Raw genomic sequence first — 21,855 nt, forward strand, 5'->3', positions numbered from 1 at the left:
CGGAAAACAACTTCCAGAAGCTTGCACTACAGGCATCACCCTTGATGGTCACAGGAGTGCATTCAGGAGTTTGTTATCAGGTATTTCAAAATATGAAATGTGTGTGTGTGCCCATGTGTGGCCTGTATGTTTCCCCAGTAAATCAGTGAAGTGCACAGTGTCAGCATGAAGCTGGAAGGAGCAGGCAGCCTGTCATCACTGTCGGCCAGCCAGCAAGCCAGCGGTTCCAGCCCAGTTGTTGTTTTGATTACCAACCCTGAGCCTGGAAGGCTCTGAAGCATCTGGGACATGTATACAAGTGAAATCTTTCAGCCTCCTTTGAGAAAATGGGTCAGATTGTCAAACCCGATTGGAAATTTTTCTCTTAATTAAGCAAGCTCTAGCCAAGCCACGTCCTTCCCACTGTCTCCTTCGGTATTCCCACTTTAAAAGGGCAGGAGGCTCCTCCTCCCAATCCTACCATTGGCCTTTTAAATAACACCTTTTCTGAGTGCAGTAATAACAGACCCCCCACTTCACTGAGAGGTGGGCTAGTCCAAGGTCTTCTTATACCCGAAGATCTGTGGGAGGCTGGAAGGTTGCAGCCAGCAGATTCTTCTCTCATGAGCCCCACTTCTGCTCTGGTCAAGTCAGCTCTATTTGTTCTGCACTCTTGCTGCTGGCCGAGCATCACATGATAATGTAATAAACCAACAGAGCCCATCAACTGCTTAAAAAAAAAAAAAAAAAAAAAGAAAGCTACCGTATGCTTAAGAAATGTATTTCCGAAAGTTAGTAGATGTGAGACCACCGTAAAATAATGAAAAGACAAAATCATGAAAATCTAAAAATAGTTCACCCTCAGATTGCTCCAGGATCGTCTTTATGTGGTATACATACAATGGAATACTATGCAGCCATCAAAAGAAATGAAATCTTGCCATTTGCAAGGATGTGGATGGAACTGGAGAGTATTATGCTGAGCAGCGTAAGCCAATCAGAGAAAGACAATTATATGAGCTCTCTGATAGGAGGAGTTTGAGAGGCAAGGCAGGGGGTTTGGGATAGGGAGGAAAAATGGAAACAAGATGGGATGGGGAGGGAGACAAATCATAAGAGATTCTTAATCTTGCAAAACAAACTGGGGATTGCTGGGGGCTGGGGGTTAGGGAGAGGGTGGTTAGGTTTGGACATAGGGGAGGGTATGTGCTATGGTGAGTATTGTGAAATGTATAAGTCCAATGATTCACAGACGTGTACCCCTGGGGCAAATAATACATTATATGGTAATAAAAACAATTTTAAAAATTCGCTCCTAGATGATGTAGTTTGTACAAGGAAAACAAAATAGAACCCCCAACCAGGGGATCCGCACCAAGAAAAAAACTGGTCTTTCATCAAAAGATTAGCAAGTAAATGTATAAATTTGAAGTTTAAATGTAGGGTTTCACAGAGTTAGGTATCACAGATTCTTTTTTTTTTTTTTTTAAGCTTTGAGGGAGAGAGTGAATGCCCATGTGTGCGCAAGCTGGGGGGAGGGGCAGAGGGAGCGAGAGAAACTCGCTTGGGGAAGCAAACTCCCCACTGAGCAGGGAGCCCAATGTGGGGCTTGATCCAGGGGCCCTGAGATCTTGACCTGAGCCTAAATCAAGAGTGAGCTGCTCAACTGATTGAGCCACACCCAAGTGCTCCTTCAATTCTGTACTTTAAATGTCTTTTTTGGATTATCCATAGTGTAAACCATGATGACAGAGGATTTCTACTATTAACAGCTGCTCTTTATTGAAAGTCAAACAGTTTCAGATGCTTTGCATGTTTAAGCAGGTTAATTAAATTTTGACAAAAGCCCATGGAAGAGAATATCCCATTTTATACATGGAACGTGAGGTTCAGTAACACTTATATTGCCCACAATCACAATCAATAACTTGAGTCTCGTCTGTGGTCTCCAGCGACCATGCTCTTAGCTACTCAACACTCTGGTCCCTCCAAGCTACCCTTTACTCAAAAGACATAATTTGTGATCAGAATTTCAGAATCTTGAGAAGAAGAATAAGATAAGAAAAATACCCATGTAATGGTAAAAATTACCATGAGAGGCAATTTTTTAGAAATGCCCAGAAGCCATTGAATGAAAGAAGGGGAACTTAACACATTTGGGGGAGCAGGGTCTAGATTCAAACCTAGGTGTTCACAAAACCTCATTTCTGGGGGCGCCTGGGTGGCTCAGTGGGTTAAGCCGCTGCCTTCGGCTCAGGTCATGATCTCAGGGTCCTGGGATCGAGTCCCACGTCGGGTTCTCTGCTCAGCAGGGAGCCTGCTTCCTCCTCTCTCTCTCTGCCTGCCTCTCTGCCTACTTGTGATCTCTCTCTGTCAAATAAATAAATAAAATCTTTTAAAAAAAAAAACACCTCATTTCTGATATAAAAATTAAAGCCTTGTTCAAGTAATTTCAAAAGAGGAGTCCTAGAGATGGTCTGTAGTCTGGCAATAAGCATACAAGTAGGGGCGCCTGGGTGGCTCAGCGGGTTAAAGCCTCTGCCTTTGGCTCAGGTCATGATCCCAGGATCCTGGGATCCAACCCCACGTCAGGCTCTCTGCTCAGCAGGGAGTCTACTTTCTCCTCTCTCTCTGCCCGCCTCTCCACCTACTTGAGATCTCTGTCTGTCAAATAAATAAATAACACCTTTAAAAAAAAAATAAGCATACAAGTATACAAGAGTCAGCCATGATTTTGGGAAAAGTGAACGGTTTCTCATCTGTCCCAGGGTTGCCACAGGGACAGGTCCACAGGCAGCCCCCACTTCTCTGAGCTGGTGTGATCATCTGAAAAGGAGAGGACTCCTTCCTAGGAGAGTCACCACTCATAAATGAGGCACAAAGCAGTCAGGTGTTTACCCAGCAAGGAGTGAGGCTTGGAGGGGAGGGAGTGTGGAGAAGTAGAGCAGGGGCTGTGCCACCCATAGGACACTGGAACACCCAGATTTCCTGAGTCCAGCCTTCACGGTCAATCACCAAGTGACCAACAGAAACGTCTCAAATTTGCTATTACGTAAGTGGTCCCAGGACCATTAGCATCAGCACCACCTGGGAACGTGTCAGAAGTGCCAAGCTTCAGGCTTCATCCCAGACCAGTGGAATGAGAGGCTCTGGAGGGAAGGCCCCGCCATGTAAACAAGCTCTCTAGAGGGTTCTGATGTATGTTGAAGAGAACCATGAGCACAGTGGGCTGGAAACCCAATCCGGCGGGTTCAGACACACCTGAATTAGAAGCCAGACTCCAAGACGAACCTGTCTGGGACGGAGGTGAAGTCTGGGCTAACTGCAGTGACTATGTGGGAGGAAGGAAGCTTCTGTCGAGCTGGGAAACATGTAGGGTGGAAAGAAATGGAGAGTGAAGACGGCATGAAAGAAGCTCAGGAGTGAGTTTGAGGACCGGACCTCAGCCACACAGCAGTTCTGGGCTCCCGAACCAATCCCAGTGCCCTCTGGTCTAAGGACAAGAACCCACGCAGAGGCTCAGGGCCAGCTCGGGGCTAGATCAATTCCATCATGCCTGGAGTCTGAAAGCAGTCAGGGACGTAGGCACCAGCTTGAGGAGGCCACTGTTAGCGGGGATAGTGAAGGTGCCATCGGACAAAGTCTCCTCTGATGGGAGAGCCCTCGACTGTCAGGTGTACGGGACAGAAGCGAACAGTGAGGAAACTGGTGGGCAGCAGTGGTAAAGAACAGGAGGAAAGGCAGAGCTGATGAAAACACATGCTGAAATACTACCTCCATTCGTCTGAAAATACGACCTACGGCCACATTATTCTGAAGACGAACTCCAAGGGAGGAATGGGAGTTTGACTAAATGCCAAGAGAAAAACTGACTCAAGGCCTCCTGCTGTGGCAAAAGCTTTGCTTGTTGACAAGAGTATTATGTTGAGTTTGTGGTGAAAAATTTCCAAGTCCACTCTGAATTCTTCAACTGAGATTCCAAGATCAGGTTGCTTTGTTCTCTCAGTAGAATACATCCAAGGCCCATGCCGACAGGACAAGGGACCGCAGTCAGCCAGGCTGAGAGCGGTCCTCTGCCAGCTCCCCACCTGCCTACACCCAACCACTGGGTCATCTCCCCCTGCAGCAAACAGAGCCATAAGCGCTGGTCTGAGCCCCAAGGCCTGTTAATTTTGCCTTTGCCAGAAGTTAGAGATCCAGCCCCCCTGAACACAAGCTGCTATCACCTCACACCAACTCCGTGCCATTGTTCTTTTTTCTTTTTCTTGGTAAAGATTTTATTTTTTTATTTTTGAGAGAGAGCACAAGAAGAGGAGAGGGTCAGAGAGAGAAGCAGACTCCCCATGGAACTGGGAACCTGAGCGGGACTCAATCCCAGGACTCTGGGACCATGATCTGAGCCGAAGGCAGTCGCCCAACCAACTGAGCCACCCAAGTGCCCCCATGCAACTGTTTTAAAAAATTTAATTGTGGAAGCATTGGAAATATATTGTCCAATCTGCTGTATGATTGTTACCTGTTTTTAAAAAAACAGATTACAGATTGAGTTGACATCCCATACCATCTTTCTTCCTCTTCCTAACTGTACTCTCTTGTAGTTTCCATGCATATTTGATTACGTTCCTACTTCTTGTATCTATAAATGTATTGTTTCTCTCTGTATTTTTAAATTCAACAGATTCATTTTCTGAAATGTCTTGTTTCCTCTGTAAAGTACTTTGATGTTTTCAGACATTTAAGTCTGTACCCAACTAACAGACGTGAAATGCTGTACCCTTATTGATTTTGCATTTGGTTTACTTCTGAGGCTGAATATTTTTCCTTATCTTTGTAAGTCCGTTGAATTTCTTCTTCTCTAAAGTGCCTGTTGCTATCCTGGGTGATAATTTTCTTCTTCTTTTTTTTTTTGAGGGGCAGCATGCTAGCACTGCCACACATGCACATGGCCTGGGGAGGTTTGTGGAGAGGGGGAGAGGGAGAATCTTAAGCAGGCTCCAGGCCCAGTGCAGAACTGGAACTCACAACCCTAGGATCATGACCTGAGTTGAAATCAAGAGTCAGTCACTTAACTAAGGCACCCAGATGCCCTACCCCCTTTTCTTTCTTTTTAATAACTTCTGGATATTAGTTTGTTCTTTGTAGTATATGTTGCAAACATGCAAATTTCTTCTTCCATACTCTGGAGTTTCACTCTTAATTTGGTAATCTATTTTGCCTATTATTTTCATTTTAGTAGAGGTTTATCAATCTTTAGAACTCTTATCACCCAGCATTAGTAATAGAGTATTTTATTTACTATAGCTTTATAAGAAACTGGGTATTTGTGTGAATCCTTCAATTAGCCTTGGTCATTCTTGAGTCTTGACTAGTACATACTAATTTTATAACAGTTTTATAGAAATACACATATTAAGTTTTTATTTACTGAAGTATAATTAGCATGTAATATCCATTTACCTTCAGATATACATCATGGTGATTTGGTATTTTTATACATTATAAAATGACCCCCACGATAAGACCATCTATCACCATACAAAGTTATTACAGTATTACTGACTATATTCACTATGCTGTACATTACATTCCCATGACCTATTTACTTTGCAACTGAAATTTTGTGTATCTTTAATCCCCTTCACCTATTCCAATTCAATAATTCCTCTTCTGGGTATTTAATGGAACAAAACAGGAATATCAATTCAAAGAGATATATGCACATCTAAGTTCACTGCAGTATTTACCATAGCCAAGATACAAAAGCAACCAAAGTGCCCATCGACGGATGAATGGTTCAAGCAGATGGGATATATAGGTATACAATGGAATATTATTCAGCCATAAAAAGAGAATGAGGGGCGCCTGGGTGGCTCAGTGGGTTGAAGCCTCTGCCTTCGGCTCAGGTCATGATCCCGGGGTCCTGGGATCGAGACCCCATTGGGCTCTCTGCTCAGCAGGGAGCCTGCTTCCTCCTCTCTCTGACTCCCTCTCTGCCTACTTGTAATCTCTGTCTGTCAAATAAATAAATTTAAAAAATTAAAAAAAAAAAGAGAATGAACTCTTGCTATTTGCAACAACATGGATGGATCTAAGGTATTATAACTAAGTTAGAGAGAGACAAATACCATATGATTTCACTTATATGTGGAATCAAAAAAACAAATACACACAAAAAACAACCAGATGCATAGATGCAGGAAACGAACTGCTGGTTACCAGAGAGGGGATGGGTTTGGGGGTAAGCAAAATCAGTTAAGGGGGTCAAGAGGTACATACACTTTTTAAGATTATCTTTTCTCATTACTTGATTTGTGGGATTTTGATTAGAATTGAACTGAATTTATAGACAAATCTGAATCGTTTTTGTGACCTTCAGCCTTTGTATATATTAACGTAACAAACCACTCCATTTATCCAGACCTTCACTTATGCTCTTCTATAAACTTTCATCATTTTATTGGTTAGATCCTAGAGTTTTTTTAGATACCTCTATTCATTGGTAAACAATACTTTCTGTTGCAAAAGGTCTCTCCTTTTTAAACTTACATTTCTTTTTGTTGATTATGTATGGGAATACTATTTGCCATATATATTTTATAATATAAAGTATTTTTATATTTTAACATATATTTATATTATACTATGTTTATAATATATAAAATACAATTATTATAATAGAAAATATTGCCATATATTTCTATTTTATATTTTTAAAAATATATATTTTTTATTTTCCAGTCCTGTAGGTGAGTCTGAATACTATTGTTCAGACCTAGGTGGCAATAAGCAGTTCTATATTTATCTTTTTTCCAGGGACCTTACTCTTATTAGCTTTAAGAAGATTCTCTGTACATTGAGTGGATTCTATATGCCTATAATCCTATCACCTGCAAAGAGTGATACTTCCAGTTTTCTAATCTTGCCATTATTCATCTTTTTTCTTTCCTTATGTTGTATTTTACTTATGATCTGCCTCTCTGCACTACAATGGAGGTTCCACGAGGGCAGAAATGTTTCCGTTTTTATACTGCTCCATCCCCACAAGGGATCTGCCCACAAGGCATCCCATAAATTGTTCCATAAATGTCACATCCCTAGAAGAAACCAGCTGTAACCCGCAGTTACATCTAAACACCCATCATGTTGGACTGTTAATGTTTTATTAACTTTGGGGAGGGCATCTCTATTCAGTTAAATGTTTTCCATGGTCTATATTCAGTTTTGGTATTTGATTCTGCTAGTTCCAAATTAAGGTGAGGAGGTTTTTCTAATTTTCTTTCTTTCTATTCTCTAAAATAAGTGGGGCCTATTTTCATTTGTTGTTTTGTGGGGTTTATTTTAAATTGATAAGGCAATTTCTTTCAAGATTAGAGATCTCAGATTTTCTCATCACCCATTTCGTGACTATTTTCAAAATTTTTGGCTTCAAGCTTTCATTTCAATCTCTTTATCTGAAGTTGTGCCCCACTTTCATTATCTCTGTTTATTTTTTGCCTTTTTCTACTTCTGCTTTTTTCTCGATCAAACTTACCAGAGATTTACATATTAATTTTTCCAAAGCATCAGCTTTGGTTTGTGTTGAGTGTATGATTTCTATTTCATTACTTTCTATTGACTAAAATATTTTATTTTCATCTTGTACTACTTATCACTGAGGAAAGTATGTTAAAACTATTCCACTAAAACTGCCTATTTGAAATTCTCCTTACACTGTATCTTTCCTTTAAATATTTTGAAGTAATATCAGATGCACAGAGGTTCATAATTTATTCTATCTTTATGATGATCTTCTCTGTTTCTACTTAGGTTTTCTTTGTCTTACAGCCTATTTTGTGTGACATTAAATACAGCTTCTCCAGTTTTTTTTTTAATTTATTTATTTTCAGAAAAACAGTATTCATTATTTTTTCACCACACCCAGTGCTCCATGCAATCCGTGCCCTCTATAATACCCACCACCTGGTACCCCAACCTCCGACCCCCCCCCCCGCCACTTCAAACCCCTCAGATTGTTTTTCAGAGTCCATAGTCTCTCATGATTCACCTCCCCTTCCAATTTACCCCAACTCCCTTCTCCTCTCTAACACCCCTTGTCCTCCATGATATTTGTTATGCTCCACAAATAAGTGAAACCATATGATAATTGACTCTCTCTGCTTGACTTATTTCACTCAGCATAATCTCTTCCAGTCCTGTCCATGTTGCTACAAAAGTTGGGTATTCATCCTTTCTGATGGAGGCATAATACTCCATAGTGTATATGGACCACATCTTCCTTATCCATTCGTCCGTTGAAGGGCATCTTGGTTCTTTCCATAGTTTGGCGGCCGTGGCCATTGCTGCTATAAACATTAGGGTACAGATGGCCCTTCTTTTCACAACATCTGTATCCTTGGGGTAAATACCCAGGAGTGCAATGGCAGGGTCATAGGGAAGCTCTATTTTTAATTTCTTGAGGAATCTCCTCACTGTTCTCCAAAGAGGCTGCACCAACTTGCATTCCCACAAACAGTGTAAGAGGGTTCCCCTTTCTCCATATCCTCTCCAACACATGTTGTTTCCTGTTTTGTTAATTTTGGCCATTCTAACTGGTGTAAGGTGATATCTCAATGTGGTTTTAATTTGAATCTCCCTGAGGGCTAATGATGATGAACTAGTTTCCTGTGACATCATTTTCTACATGCCTTTAAAATTTTCTGTCCTTAAAATGTAAGGATGTCTTTTAGAAATAGTATAGAGCTGGACAATATGAGAACCTTTATTAATAGCTGGATTTAGGGGCTCTTGGGTGGCTCTGCCTTCAGATCAGGTCATGGTCCCAGAGTCCTGGGGCCAAGTCCCTTATCAGGCTCCCTGCTCAGTGGGGAGCCTGCTTCTCCCTCTCCCTCTGCTCCACTCATGGTCCATGCACACTCTTTCCCTCTCTCTCAAATAAAATGTTAAAAAGAAAAGCTGGATTTACTTTTATTTGCTATAATGCCTAATATTCAGAAGTCCTTCTCTTATTTGTACATTCTATGCACCATACATATGTCTTCTGGCTTTGTTTCCACAATCCCCCCTGCTCAACTCCTATTGTATACATCACATTTTTTTTTAAATCTATTTATTTGACAGACAGAAATTAAAAGTAGGCAGAGAGGCAGGCAGAGAGAGAGGGGGAGGCAGGCTCCCTGCTGAGCAGAGAGCCCGATGCGGGGCTGGATCCCAGGACCCTGAGATCATGACCTGAGCTGAAGGCAGAGGCTTTAACCCACTGAGCCACCCAGGCAACCCCATCACATTGTTTTAATATCCTCTCCACTCCTTCTCCCCAGCACCGGTTTGGAAGTTACATAATCTACTTCTGTTTTTTTAAGGTGCCAATCTTTCCCCCATATTTGACTCTGAAAAATCTCAAACACACAAAGGATTGAAAGAATTGTACAGTGAACACTTTATACCCATTGACTGAAGCGGTCCTCAGTTTTATCGTGTATACTTGATTTAAGGTCTAAAATTGATCAGTGCATCTAATCTTCTTTGATAATGGTAAGATCCATAGAAGACTTTGATCACTTTTTTAAGTTTCCCACCATGTTTTTAAGGGACCTGCAGTTAGTCCCTATTTCAAGAGTTTCATTGTTGCTGCTGTTTTGAGGTTCTTTACATGTACCTTCTATTTTGCTGAATTCTTTGATCAATGTTGCTTCTTGCATCAAACCTTTGCCACCTTCCTTAAAATAATTCAGAGCAGTCTCCAGAGCCTGCACTGCAACTTTGGGAACCCTAATTAGACTACCCTGCATTCAAACCATAGTTAAAGGTTAGACCTTATTAAAATCAGAGTCAAGTTTCACCTCTGCCTAATAACAATTTCATGTGGATTTGCCAAATAGACTGTAGTCTCAAAACCAGCAAGGAATCAGTGTATACTCTTGTATCTTCCCTGTATCTGACAAGAGAACATACATATGACATCTCCACAGAGTTCAAGAACACCAGGTGGGGCACCTGAGTGGCTCAGTGGGTTAAGCCGCTGCCTTCGGCTCAGGTCATGATCTCAGGATCCTGGGATCGAGTCCCGCATTGGGCTCTCTGCTCAGCGGGGAGCCTGTTTCCTCCTCTCTCTCTGCCTGCCTCTCTGCCTACTTGTGACCTCTCTCTGTCAAATAAATAAATAAAATCTTAAAAAAAAAAAAAAAAGAACACCAGGTGGCATTTTTCTGCAAGCATTTTCTTAACATAGAAGAGCATCAAGTATATCTTTGATTATTGGACTGTGCTGTGTGTATTTCGTGCTCCGATGAAATATCCCCTTTCTGGGACTCTTTTGCAGAGGGCCTGAAGGAAAGCGTCATGTAGATAAAGCACATCGGACTAGATTTGGGAGAACTGGCTATTTTCTGGCTTCCAACTCTCCCTGGTTCTGTCTCTCTCACACCTGTTTTCTCCATACACAGAGCTGACAGTGGAGAGTTAAGAATACTCAAATCTCTGAAAACTCTGAGAATCTTCCCTGGTCTCTAATTTTCACTGTTCTAGATAAATCCTTTCACCCAGGTGGCACTGACTCCAGAAACCATTAAAGGGTCTGTAGAAGGGTGTGGAAGACCTCACAGAAATGTATACAGTAGGCAGACTTACAGCATAAGGGCTGTACAAATTTTCAAAAAAAAGTCAAAGAAAGTACTCGCATATGCACCTCCAGAAGCTATGTGTATGATGTTCTGGCCTGGTTCTGTGATGAGTCTAACCTCCCTACTTCTTTTTTTCTTTCAACTCTGAATTCGTTCCAGCGGAGAGTACATACGAAAGCGAGGCGGGGGGCGGGTACAACGAGGACAAACACAGACCAGCCAGTCACCAGGGACAGCTCTGACATACTATCCCTGAACACACTCTGAATTTCCAACATGCAGTCAGGGAAATGTGACCCTGTCCTTTTGTTTTAATTAAGAGGATATGAATATCCTCAGGAAGTTTTACCTGTACAATAGACGCAATAAGGTATACAATTAAACATCTACAGAAAATGAAAATGCCTCATTACCTAGACCAGATTTAGTCTAATTAAAAAGCAAATCAAGTTCATAAGGAAAAATAATTGCCACAAGGCATAATAAGCTTCTTTTAATTTGCAATCTGAGTAAGGATACATATACCACTAGAGCCATGAGCTTCCTACTATAATCTCAGAAAAAAGGAAACTGACTGAGTACGATTGCGTAACCTTGGCTGGCTACAACGGATTAAGACAAGAGGCATCTGTAGTGCGGCATAGGTATGCAGCATGACCTAGGCCCCCAAACTGCAGCAGATTCTGTAAGAGCAATACCAATGCTCTGATACCGTCTGGAATCCCCATGCAAGTCAGCCATCTGGGATGTCACAGGACAGAGAAAGATAAAGTCCCCACAGTTCCTGCAGGAAGGAAGCCAGACTAATTGGGAAGAGATGGGCCCGAGGATATGACTTACGTGGAGAATGCAGAACAAAGTCAGTGACAGAACATGTGTTCTCAGACACAAGGTCACTGCCCAGTATCCTGTAGGCCAAAGCATCAGTTTTGGAAAGCCTCCTTCAGATTCATTAAACCCAAGGCTAGAGGGTTTTTGGGTAACCACTCAGTTTAGAACCATCACCATGTTGGCCAAGCACCTCTGCTACCAGGAAGAGGTCAGGCTTTTTTCTTACTCTAGGGCCTATGCTGGTCCCGATTACTTTCTACCCAAAGCGAAAGTGGGGTCAAGGGCCCTGTAAAGCACTTATGATATCCTCTCCCCTCAATACACTTGGACACAAGGCAGTCAGTGCCTTACTCAACACATCTCATGTTGGCATATCCTACAGAAAAGTGATGTCAGCTTCCAGCTGGCATTCAGCTCAGTCCCACTACCAAAGCTTCTTCTACAAGTTACACTCTAGGTCACAGCAAGATACCGAGCATGGCAAGACACTGCGTGTCTGCTGGGGGTCAGGTGGGGGGGGGGGGAGGGGGATCAGGCAAATGTTTCATCTGCCCTAAGAGGAAGCAGAAGAGAGAAAAGTCGGGGGAAACAGGTAAAGCAATGTTACCAGGGGAAGAAAGACACAAAACTCTTGGAAGAGCTGATCAAAACAGGGGACAAGATCACCCCAAACAAAAGCAGCCTGTGTGTGGCTGGGCCTGTCCTGGTGCATATTTCTAGAAAATCCAGCCCTAATGCCCATGTTCTGTGAGGCCATGATGTATCTGTAGGGTTGCTTTCTCTTAAATCTCCAAGAACTGAACCCTCTCCCCAAACACCCCATATCATTCTCTGCAAGAGAACCAGAGACCAGATGTAAGAAAGAGCGAAGGACTTAATGCATACCCCACCCTTTCAGAGCAATGAAGAATTCCTAAGATTGTAATAAGGAACGTGAAGCTCTTTTATGTTCTTTTGTTCTAATATAGGAGAGTCTTGAAAAGAAATTAAAGATGATAAAATCTGGCCTAATATGAAGAAGGAATATTCTAATGGGAAGAGATTTCAGAAGATGGAGATCCTGAGTTCTTCAACTCCAGAGATATCCCAAGACAGATCAGACAAGGTCTTGGCAGAGTGCTATAAATTCTGTGGTCTCCATGGAATCACCTTCTGTCAGAACTTGGAGCAGTAACTGTCGCAGCCATTCTAACATTGAATTTCCAGGCCCCTTTGCTTTCTTCAAGGTCCATAAATCTGATCATATTCTCAACTGAGGCAAAGCTAACCACCTCACAAGTGATTGCAACTAGGATATGTATTTTACATAGCTGGCTCAAAAATCATGAAAAGAACAGGAGAGTGGAAAAGAAGAAACAACCCAAATGGTTACTTACTCTAAGAATCCAGGTTTGTGTTTATGTTCTACATGAGGTCCAAATTGTATCTGGGCTTGAAATCCTCCAAACTCACAAGCTTTCTCAAAGGAGACAGGGTGGGAGCCATTCAGGATATCATCCCGAGCCTGAAACACAAGAGGAAGCAAAAAGCATCAGGAGCTTGGGGGAACCACACAGGGATACATCCTGTGTCTGAGCACACACTCTCTCTTCGGGGCAAGGGGAGAGTGCCAGCCAAAGGGGACACACTCAGGACGCTGCAGTTGACTGTTGCACAGTAAGATGAAGGCAGAAGGAAAACAAGTCCTTTCCCCAAACTGCCTATAGACAGAAAAAGTCAGCAGTACCCAGAGTATTAAACTAAAGCTTCAATGTCTAGGAAGGTAGAAGTGATCCTGAAAAACTAAGAGGCAAAGGGAAATCCTTAGGACTCCCCAAAACTTTTTATGTCCCTAAATCATTAAAGCTAACAGAAAAATTTCCTAGAGGTAAAATCAACCCAATCCCCATTCCAAGATAAAGGCCAATGGAAGGGGAAGAGAGACGAACAGACAGTAACTCAATACTACAGCCATTTAAGGGAAATGGGCAAAACGTACAGTGTTAGAATCAGGAACTCACTGTGTCTGAAGTCCTTCTCCCAGTTCCCGATCCACCAATGCTGTTGCTATCTATCCTTCTTTTCTTTATCTAGTTCAAATAACCCCAGACTACTCTCCAGCAGATACTCTAAGCCTTCATCCAACAAGCATTTTCTTAGTGCCTGGCTACCTCCCTTCCTTCCACACCATTCTTATAACCACCAGCTCAGGGATTAGCAAACTTCTACCATCAAAGACCAGAGAGTAAACATATTAGACTTTGTGGGTTATGTGGTCTCTGTCACAACTGAACTCTGCCACCAAAACATGAGAAAAGTCACAGACAGTAAGTAAACAGTTACATGATATGGAAAGGGTTTACCTAACAAACCTTTTCATTCATGCATACGAATGAGTTGTGTTCCAATAAAACTTTATTTACAAACACAGGCGATGCTGGAGCGGCATTTGGCTGACCCCTACATTATTTCTAAGAGTCCATACGTAGGTAAATAGGAGAAGAAAGGAAGGGAGGGAAGGAAAGGATCAAAGACAATAGATCAGGATTTTCTTGAGCTGAAAAAAGAAAAAGACTGGGGCCCATCTGGTGTGATGCCTACTTCTTACATATTGGGAAACTATAAACTCTGGAAAGTTAAATGACTTGTCTGAGTTTCAACAACAGGTTAATGGTGAAGACATAAAGGATTATGAAGAGACTCTTTCAGGAAATGAGAAATATGGATTTTCTGACCAATATTCACTTGCATCCTAGGACATCAGCTAAGAGAGGTTTAGTGCAGCGGTGAGCCCATTAATTGGCTCTGTGTCAGGCAAAGAGATAGTACAGGCCACCAGGTCCCAATCTGGGAAGCCAAAGAAAGACACTCCTTTCTTCACCGAACTTTGAGCTGTACCACAACCAAACTCGTGAGGAGCCCCTCAACAGCGCCCCCTGGAAACTGTGCATCGAAAACACCATGCAGCTCACTGCAAGCCACTGCCCAGAGCTTCCTGACTTCTCACCACCCTCCGTGAGCATTAAATGCTGTACCTGAACATAAAGCAAGTTCAGCTGCACAGGGTCTCTTGAGTCCACATTCTGATCTGAGTAGAAGAACTTCCGTCTAAGTAGCAATGTTTCATGTTCATCTACTCCTTGTTCTCTGAATGTTCGGCTGTGATCCAGCCAATTTACTGCAACACAACAAGACAGATGAAAGAATTGTATTCATTCTTCCTCTTGTTTGAAGGGATTTATCAAAAGAGAAGCGGATTTCTGGAACGCTGATATTCAGTTAGTTACTTATATCAGAACTGTGCTTTTTGACTTTGCAAAATTATTTCATACATACCATCGTGTACCATGGGACCCACCAAAAAACAACTGAGAGAAAATTCCCAGGCATTCCTGAAGTTTGTTAAAGCCCCACAGTCAATTTATAACATGGTGGGAGGGGTAATAAAAATCAATGCTTTAGGTCAAGGCAACCAAGTTAGCATTTTCCTTTAAGTTTCCTTTAAGTTCAGTTGCATTAAGTGAAATAATTTATAAACTCAGCACAATGAGTTACCTTCACCTGTAAGCTGAAAAGAGAAGGAACATAAAAGAAATTGGTTGGGGGGGGCAGTGGGGGTTGGGGGGAGTAGGACAGGACACTAAGGGATCAGGGATGGTAGAGCCCTGCCTGTGGCCCAGCGTGGATCTCACTCAGAAAACGCTCACCTGTTACCTGGTACATGGGAATGCAGTGCTCCTCTATCCTTTCCATAGCTCTACATTCCCACACTCCTCCCTGGGCTTAGCACACACATTGTGTGTATATAAGTATTACAAGCCTCACTGGGCTCTAAGCAACTTCAGCACAGGGAGTTTGTGGGAGTGATCTCATCTCCCATGGTACCTGGGAGAGTATCATGCACATTATAAAAATCCTTGCGATTTGTCTACCATTGTCTCACTTGGAAAGAAGTATGTAACTGGAAATCAAATGAGGCAGAGAGGGGAAAAAAATGAAGAAAGGGTCAGAGGAAATGAAAGCCTCACCAAAGATCAATAAACATAATGACAATGATGACATCTTTCCAATGCAGCAGCAAAAACAATGGAAGAAAGAAGTCTGGGAAGGTCTTCATAACCAGGGATGAAGTAAGATCCTTGAAGGGATGGGGGGACGCTGGGCAACCGAATGCACATGGCGTACTTTGGGGACACACGGGGTGTAGATAAGGGCTCTTTCGAATATTAACTGTGTGGTCACAGAAGGGGACTTCCCTATAACCTCTAGGGAAACAACGGATCTAGGCAATGAACACTGATGGCTGTTCACATCACAAAAAAAGAGACAACCAAACACAGCTTTCTGACAGAAGTACACAAGACCTCATAAGGAGGAGTCTTTACTTAAAAAATAGACACATACACCTGAATCTGAGCAAGTTTCCAGATCTCAGGAATTAAAAGAGACAGAGCTAGAGGACACCACAATCAACAAAATCCAGACTATAGAAAACTCCATACAAATAACAATCTGTTTCTTCTTCCCAGACATTCCGAGGGGGGCGGTAGGGGGAGAGATGGAGGGGAAGTCTAAGACAAAATCAGTTAAGCATCATATCATCCAACCTTATTTGGACACTAGTTTAAATGATTACTAGCTTTTTATTTTTTATTATTTTTTTTAAAGATTTTATTTATTTATTTGACAGAGAGAAATCACAAGTAGGCAGAGAGGCAGGCAGAGAGAGAGAGAGAGAGGAGGAAGCAGACTCCCCGCTGAGCAGAGAGCCCGATGCGGGACTCGATCCCAGGACCCTGAGATCATGACCTGAGCCGAAGGCAGCGGCTCAACCACTGAGCCACCCAGGCACCCCTGATTACTAGCTTTTTAGAAGACAATGCGAACATTATTTGTCTATTGACATTAAGAGATTACTTGTTTTCAGTATGAAATAGGACTATGGTTTGTTTTTTGTCTTAAAAGTCTTTTAGTGCCATAGACCAACAGCCAACCGAAAACTCCTGCCCGGGGTTCATGTCGGTGAAGGGAGGGGAGTGTGGTCCAGCCACACCTGCACCCCGCCCGCCCGCCCTCCCTTCTGACACTCACGGTCATCATCCGTGTGGAGCTTGGCCTTCAGCTTCTCCATCTTCCTCTCGTCTCGCAATAGCGTCCTGTCCTTTTTTAGCGTCCCTGTCCCTTCCTCTTTCTTTTCTTCAATCGTTTCTTGGATTAAAGAATACTCCTCATAATTTGTTATTCCTAAAAATATAAATTACGTTATGATGACCAGTGATGCTGCTGCTGTCTCTCCTTCCAGTGGGCGGGGGAGGGCAGAGATACTCCCTGGGTCCCTGGTAGCACAGGATGGAAAGAGGCTTTACAAAGGTGAGGGTCAGGGGGCCCCCAGGGAGCACACATCCAACAACTCTGGCCAAAAACAGGGTTTCTCAGCTAAACTAAGCTATGTTTAAAATGTCACATTCAATTCTCCTAATTTTCGAGAAACAAGCACAGAGTAGAGATCATGCAGAACAAGGCAAGACAGGGTCAAAGCAGAAGTGGTTGAAGCAACTGGTCTTCCCTCTCATGGACAGAAGACTAAGAGAGGCCAGGATATTCTCTCCAAATATTTGAAGGGCGTCATGCAGAAAGGAGACAGGCTTGTTCTCAGAGGATATGAACAGAAGATACAAGAAGAAAAGCTGTGTAGTAATCTACTGCCCAGCTTGTCCCTATCAGTCTTCAAGGAAATAGTGGATGTCACTGGTACTTAGACAGCCACACACAGGAAACTGAATTACAGGATTCCAAACATATTTTCTTTTTTTTTTTTTTTAAAGATTTTATTTATTTATTTGACAGAGAGAGATCACAGTAGGCAGAGAGGCAGGCAGAGAAAGAGGAAGGGAAGCAGGCTCCTGCTGAGCAGAGAGCCTGATGCGGGACTCGATCTCAGGACCCTGAGATCATGACCCGAGCCGAAGGCAGCGGCTTAACCCACTGAGCCACCCAGGCGCCCACCAAACATATTTTCAATTAAAAAATTGCTTTGTGGGGGTGCCTGGGTGGTGATTCGTCATTTTGGCTCAGGTCATGCTCTCAGGGTCCTGAGCTCCAGCCCTACCTCAGGCTCCACACTCAGTGGGGGGTCTGCTTGAGCCCCTCTCTGTTCTTCTGCTCCTCCCCTGCTTGTGCTTGCTCTCACATGCCTGTGCATGCATGCTCTCTCTCTAAAGCAAAGTAAATAAAATCTTTTAAAAAAAAATTCCTTTGGCTTTTGAAAGGGAAATAAAATCTTTCAACTTCGACTCAGTGAGAGTTTCGTGTGTTTACAATGCCTGTTAGTGGGTTTGTACTATCCAGGGAATAGCAACCCTGTCTTAGGTTTGGACAGAAATCAGTGGCTAGGACACATTTGGAATTGGCAGGTCACCAAATGGGGGTAAAAAAAAGAACAGGTGCGTAATGAACAAAATGAAAACTGGAACCTCGGCACGGGAATGCTCACCTATCCTGCTGCAAATAGTAACCAGGAGTTCCCCAACGGTCTTGGAGTCGTCCACCATGACGGTTTTCACGGATCCATCCAGCATCCGGATTTTCTGAGGTCTCTGTTTCTTTTTATATTCCAAAATATCCTAGGGCAAAACCCCACAAACTTTTCACTGACTTGTTTAATCAGGTAACCAATCTGGACACTTTTCTTTAAAAAAATGCATTTGCCCTAGCACGCTGATTTCCTCCTTCAGTTTTCATGAGATTTTGGCTACTACAACAGAAACCCCAGTGCAAAATAATTGCTTCCAACAAGCTTTCTTAAAATCTGATGGTGAAACTGACCCCCAGCAAGTACTGTTTATAGCTTACAATTCCTGAAAACTAACCTCTGTAAACTTAAAAGTACCTTATGCGTTCCTGAAGGTCTATGGATGATTTGCTTTGAGGAGAATTAGTGGAAGGAAAATCCTACTTACCTCTGAAAAAGACAGTAGTGTGCTTCTCCAATTATCTTATGGTTGCAAGCAATTTTTAATATAGATGTCATGAAGGAATAAATAATACCTCCCTTAATTCTTTAGAGTGGTGGGATGCCACAAAAATGGTTTTTGCAGCAATGGCAAGATCAAACAGGGGTAGTAGGTTTGGAGGTTACTTGTAAATAGATTTTTTTTAAACTACACTTAACAATAGATTTACAAATGGAAAATTAATTGGTACTGCATAATTCACTCTCACCTGAAGGATTATTGATCAATCGGATATGTGCACTCCACACACTAAAGCCCAGTACCTTTGAGGTTCAGCTGAACAGAATACATAACACTTTTTTACTCAATACCTGTAATTCCAAACAAAGCCATTTTTTTGTTGTCGCTGATTGTTATCATGCTTTGATCTCATATAGAATTTCTTCTACAAACACAAAACTGAATAATATTCGATCTCTGACTACCTCCAGGATCTTTTTGTTTTCCCTCCAATCTACCCTTACTTTTTATCATTAGTCACCAGGATACTTCCTATATCCTTACAGAAGGACGCTACGCCTTATTCCCTAGCTACCAAGAACAACCATGGCATGTGTAAAAAGTCGAGCACACTAACCCCAAGCCCCTTTAATTACTCTGTGGAGTTTCAAGAATTTGGAGCGCCGGTATTTCCTATTACTACCTGGGCAGCCCTTACAAAGTCAACTACGACAAAACTAGGAATAAGTTCCCCTTGGAGCAAAACAGACAGTTGGGTCTCCCTTTTTCTCTGAGGCGAAAGAGTATGTTGGCTTCTAGAGAAGGCCCACAGACAAAGCGACAAAACAAAAACAGGAACAAAACAACAAAAACGACATCTACAACATACCCCATTTCGCAACATGTAGTAATCCAGTGTTCGGCCTGCTTCCAGCCAAATTCCTTTCCTGGGGTCTTCATCCGAGAGAAACAGCCCATAATCAGAAGCTGGGAGATAAAGAGAAGAGAGGGTAAAAGACAGAGAGCCGCTGAAGCCATCACTGACTTCCAAACCTGAGTCTGCCGACTTGGCAGGATGGGAGCGTTCGCCTGCACCAGACAGGTTTCGTTTTGACAACGCCAACAAGCCACGGGGCTAAAGCAGAAGAGGAGGAACGAGGCCAGAGCTGTAACATCAACACCCACAGGAAAGGTTCTCGATTCTTAAAACCAGTGGGCAGTAACTGTGTCTACACTTTAGAGAAACACTGAGAACAGAACAGTCCAAATTTCTAATTTCTGAAATGGGCTTTTTTCCCTATCACTTACTATATAAAAATCTGGCAGAGAAGCCGTGAAGAAGGACAAAAGGGACCACAGAGAAACTAAGGAAGTGACCACGTAAGCCCAAGGCCACTTAGGCCAAGAGGGGTCAATGGAGTCTTTACACTTAGAATAACCCCTCCATCATCCCAAAACAGCATTACGAAAGGTAAGCAGGGGGGCCCAGAGAGATGAAGCCTCTGTCCCCCACCCCATAAATTATGAATATAGTTGGAAAATAAAACTCTGTGTTCTCCACAGAAATCCCTTAATCTGATTAGGAAGGACAAGGCATGGTGGCAGGAAGAAAGCGGTATCATTTCCTGTTCCTGTCTAAAGATTTCTATCTTGGGCACCCAGCTGGCTCAGTTAGTTGAGCATGCAACTCTTGATCGCGGGGTCATGAGTTCGAGCCCCATGTTGGATGCAGAGATTACTTAAATACATCTTTAAAGATTATAAATAGATAACTACAATAAAGACTTCTGTCACGCTGAACAAGACAAGGTAACTTCAGAGACCCAGGTGAGGGTCTGAGCTCCTGTTGTTTTTTAGAAAAAGAACTTCAAAATCTAGAAAGGTTTTAATCTTCACCAGAGTTAAATAGCAGTCCAACCCAGAATTTTTTTTTTTTTTTAATCTGAGAAAAAAACAGTAGAAGAAAATGCCAGAAATGATTGGACAACCCGAATTTGGAGTAAGGTTGGGGATGTAGGATAACTTTACTTTTGTTTTTGGGTAATGAAGAAATAACAGTGTTTTAAATAATATCAATTATACTTTTAGACCAAAAGCTTTGCAGTTTTGGGACATCTTTTTGAGAAGATCAATGTCTATCTCTAATTATCTTTGAATATTTGATCTTCATGCTTTTCATTGTTAAGTTAAGTTGCAGCCCATTTTCACAGCAAAGACTTCTTCATTTGGGAGAAACCCCAATTTCCCAAGTGCCGATCAAACACTAAAGAAAGGAAGGAAATGTAGAGAGAAGAGAAAGGGCAATGGAAAATAAAAGTTCTATGAACATGTAGATCAATAGTGGTCAATGGCTTAAACCAACAGGAAACACAACATAGACTCATGGATGCTCCCCACCCCCTTTAGGGCTCGAGATCAAGTTTACAAAGCCCCTTCCAAGTAACTGAAATATAAGGCTTGCCCTGCATCCTGATGGCAGTTCCAACCTTCTTCGGGCTGCATATATGGAAAAGAGGGCTCAAGTTATTCAAATGCAGGAACTGTCAGAGTGGCTTCATTTGCATTTTATAGGGCAAATGAGATGACATATCAAAAAGTGACTTGTAAACTGCAGAGGGTAATTCTGATGTTGGAAAGGTCATGACGATGGGTATGACAATGATGACTCAGTGGCAGCCGAGGCCATTGTCGGCACAAGGCTCACTTGGGACGTAAATACCTACATCCAGGCTAGGAAGACTTTTCATTTGAAACATACACACTAGTGGGCTTGGGTACCACTCAGAGCGTCTGTTTCTTTAGGGGCTAAGCAAAGAACATACAATCATATTTCAAGAAGCCAGTGACGGAGCAATGGCCTACCTTGCCCAGTTTGTGCCTCGGGGACCCGTTCCCGAATGACTCGACATGCATCGTACACGGCTGTGGACGGTTCAAACTGCATGGTCTTCACCACATTGCAGTGGCGGACACAAATCTTTAAGGACAGGGCCACCATTTTCCTAGAGGATTTGTAGGTTCTCACTTAGAATGTCTGGAAAACACAAAGAGACAAACGGTGATATTCAAAACGGTCTAGCAGAAAAAACTGCTAGACTGTAAATCATCTTTAAACAATCGAAACAATCAAATAGCAATTAAAGAGAATGCTTTGGATAAGAACACAAATCAAAAGATTTTGAAAAGTTTAAAATAGTCTCCATATTACCACAGAGTGGTAAGCAGAACTTCTGAGGAGGAATGATCCCTGAAAGTTCACCAAGACTCCTTCTCAATGGTGCTCCCTATGTTGGGTTTCCAGCAGGGGACTGTCGGCATGAGAGTTAGAGAGCCTTGGGCACCACAGCTACCTCCTGAAGATCCTTCTGTTGGCAGCCTCAGTGCCCCAGCTCTCTCCCCACAGCTCATAGGGACAGCAAGAAGCATGAATGCCCTCCAAATGCTCCTCAGGGCAAGAACTCCTCAGGGAGAATTCCATCTCCCCACATACAGAA

General features: G+C 42.6%; 1 protein-coding gene across 3 annotated transcripts in view; it reads right to left on the reverse strand.

Moving 5' to 3' along the window:
* The window catches only part of TLN2 (talin 2), a 422,410-nt gene that overhangs the window by 177,301 nt on the left and 223,254 nt on the right, over positions 1-21,855 (reverse strand). For all 3 annotated transcript variants that reach the window (XM_082737314.1, XM_082737312.1, XM_082737313.1), the window contains 6 exons: positions 21,224-21,395; positions 19,251-19,348; positions 17,902-18,031; positions 16,500-16,652; positions 14,444-14,586; positions 12,806-12,933 (listed from right to left, as the gene is read on the reverse strand). In XM_082737314.1, the coding sequence (XP_082593440.1) occupies positions 12,806-12,933; positions 14,444-14,586; positions 16,500-16,652; positions 17,902-18,031; positions 19,251-19,348; positions 21,224-21,359 (788 nt within the window). In that variant the 5' untranslated portion in view covers positions 21,360-21,395. The remainder of the gene's footprint in view (positions 1-12,805; positions 12,934-14,443; positions 14,587-16,499; positions 16,653-17,901; positions 18,032-19,250; positions 19,349-21,223; positions 21,396-21,855) is intronic.

The sequence above is a fragment of the Mustela nivalis genome, assembly GCF_964662115.1.
Source record: "Mustela nivalis genome assembly, chromosome: 6".
NCBI classification, from domain to species: Eukaryota; Metazoa; Chordata; class Mammalia; order Carnivora; family Mustelidae; genus Mustela; species Mustela nivalis.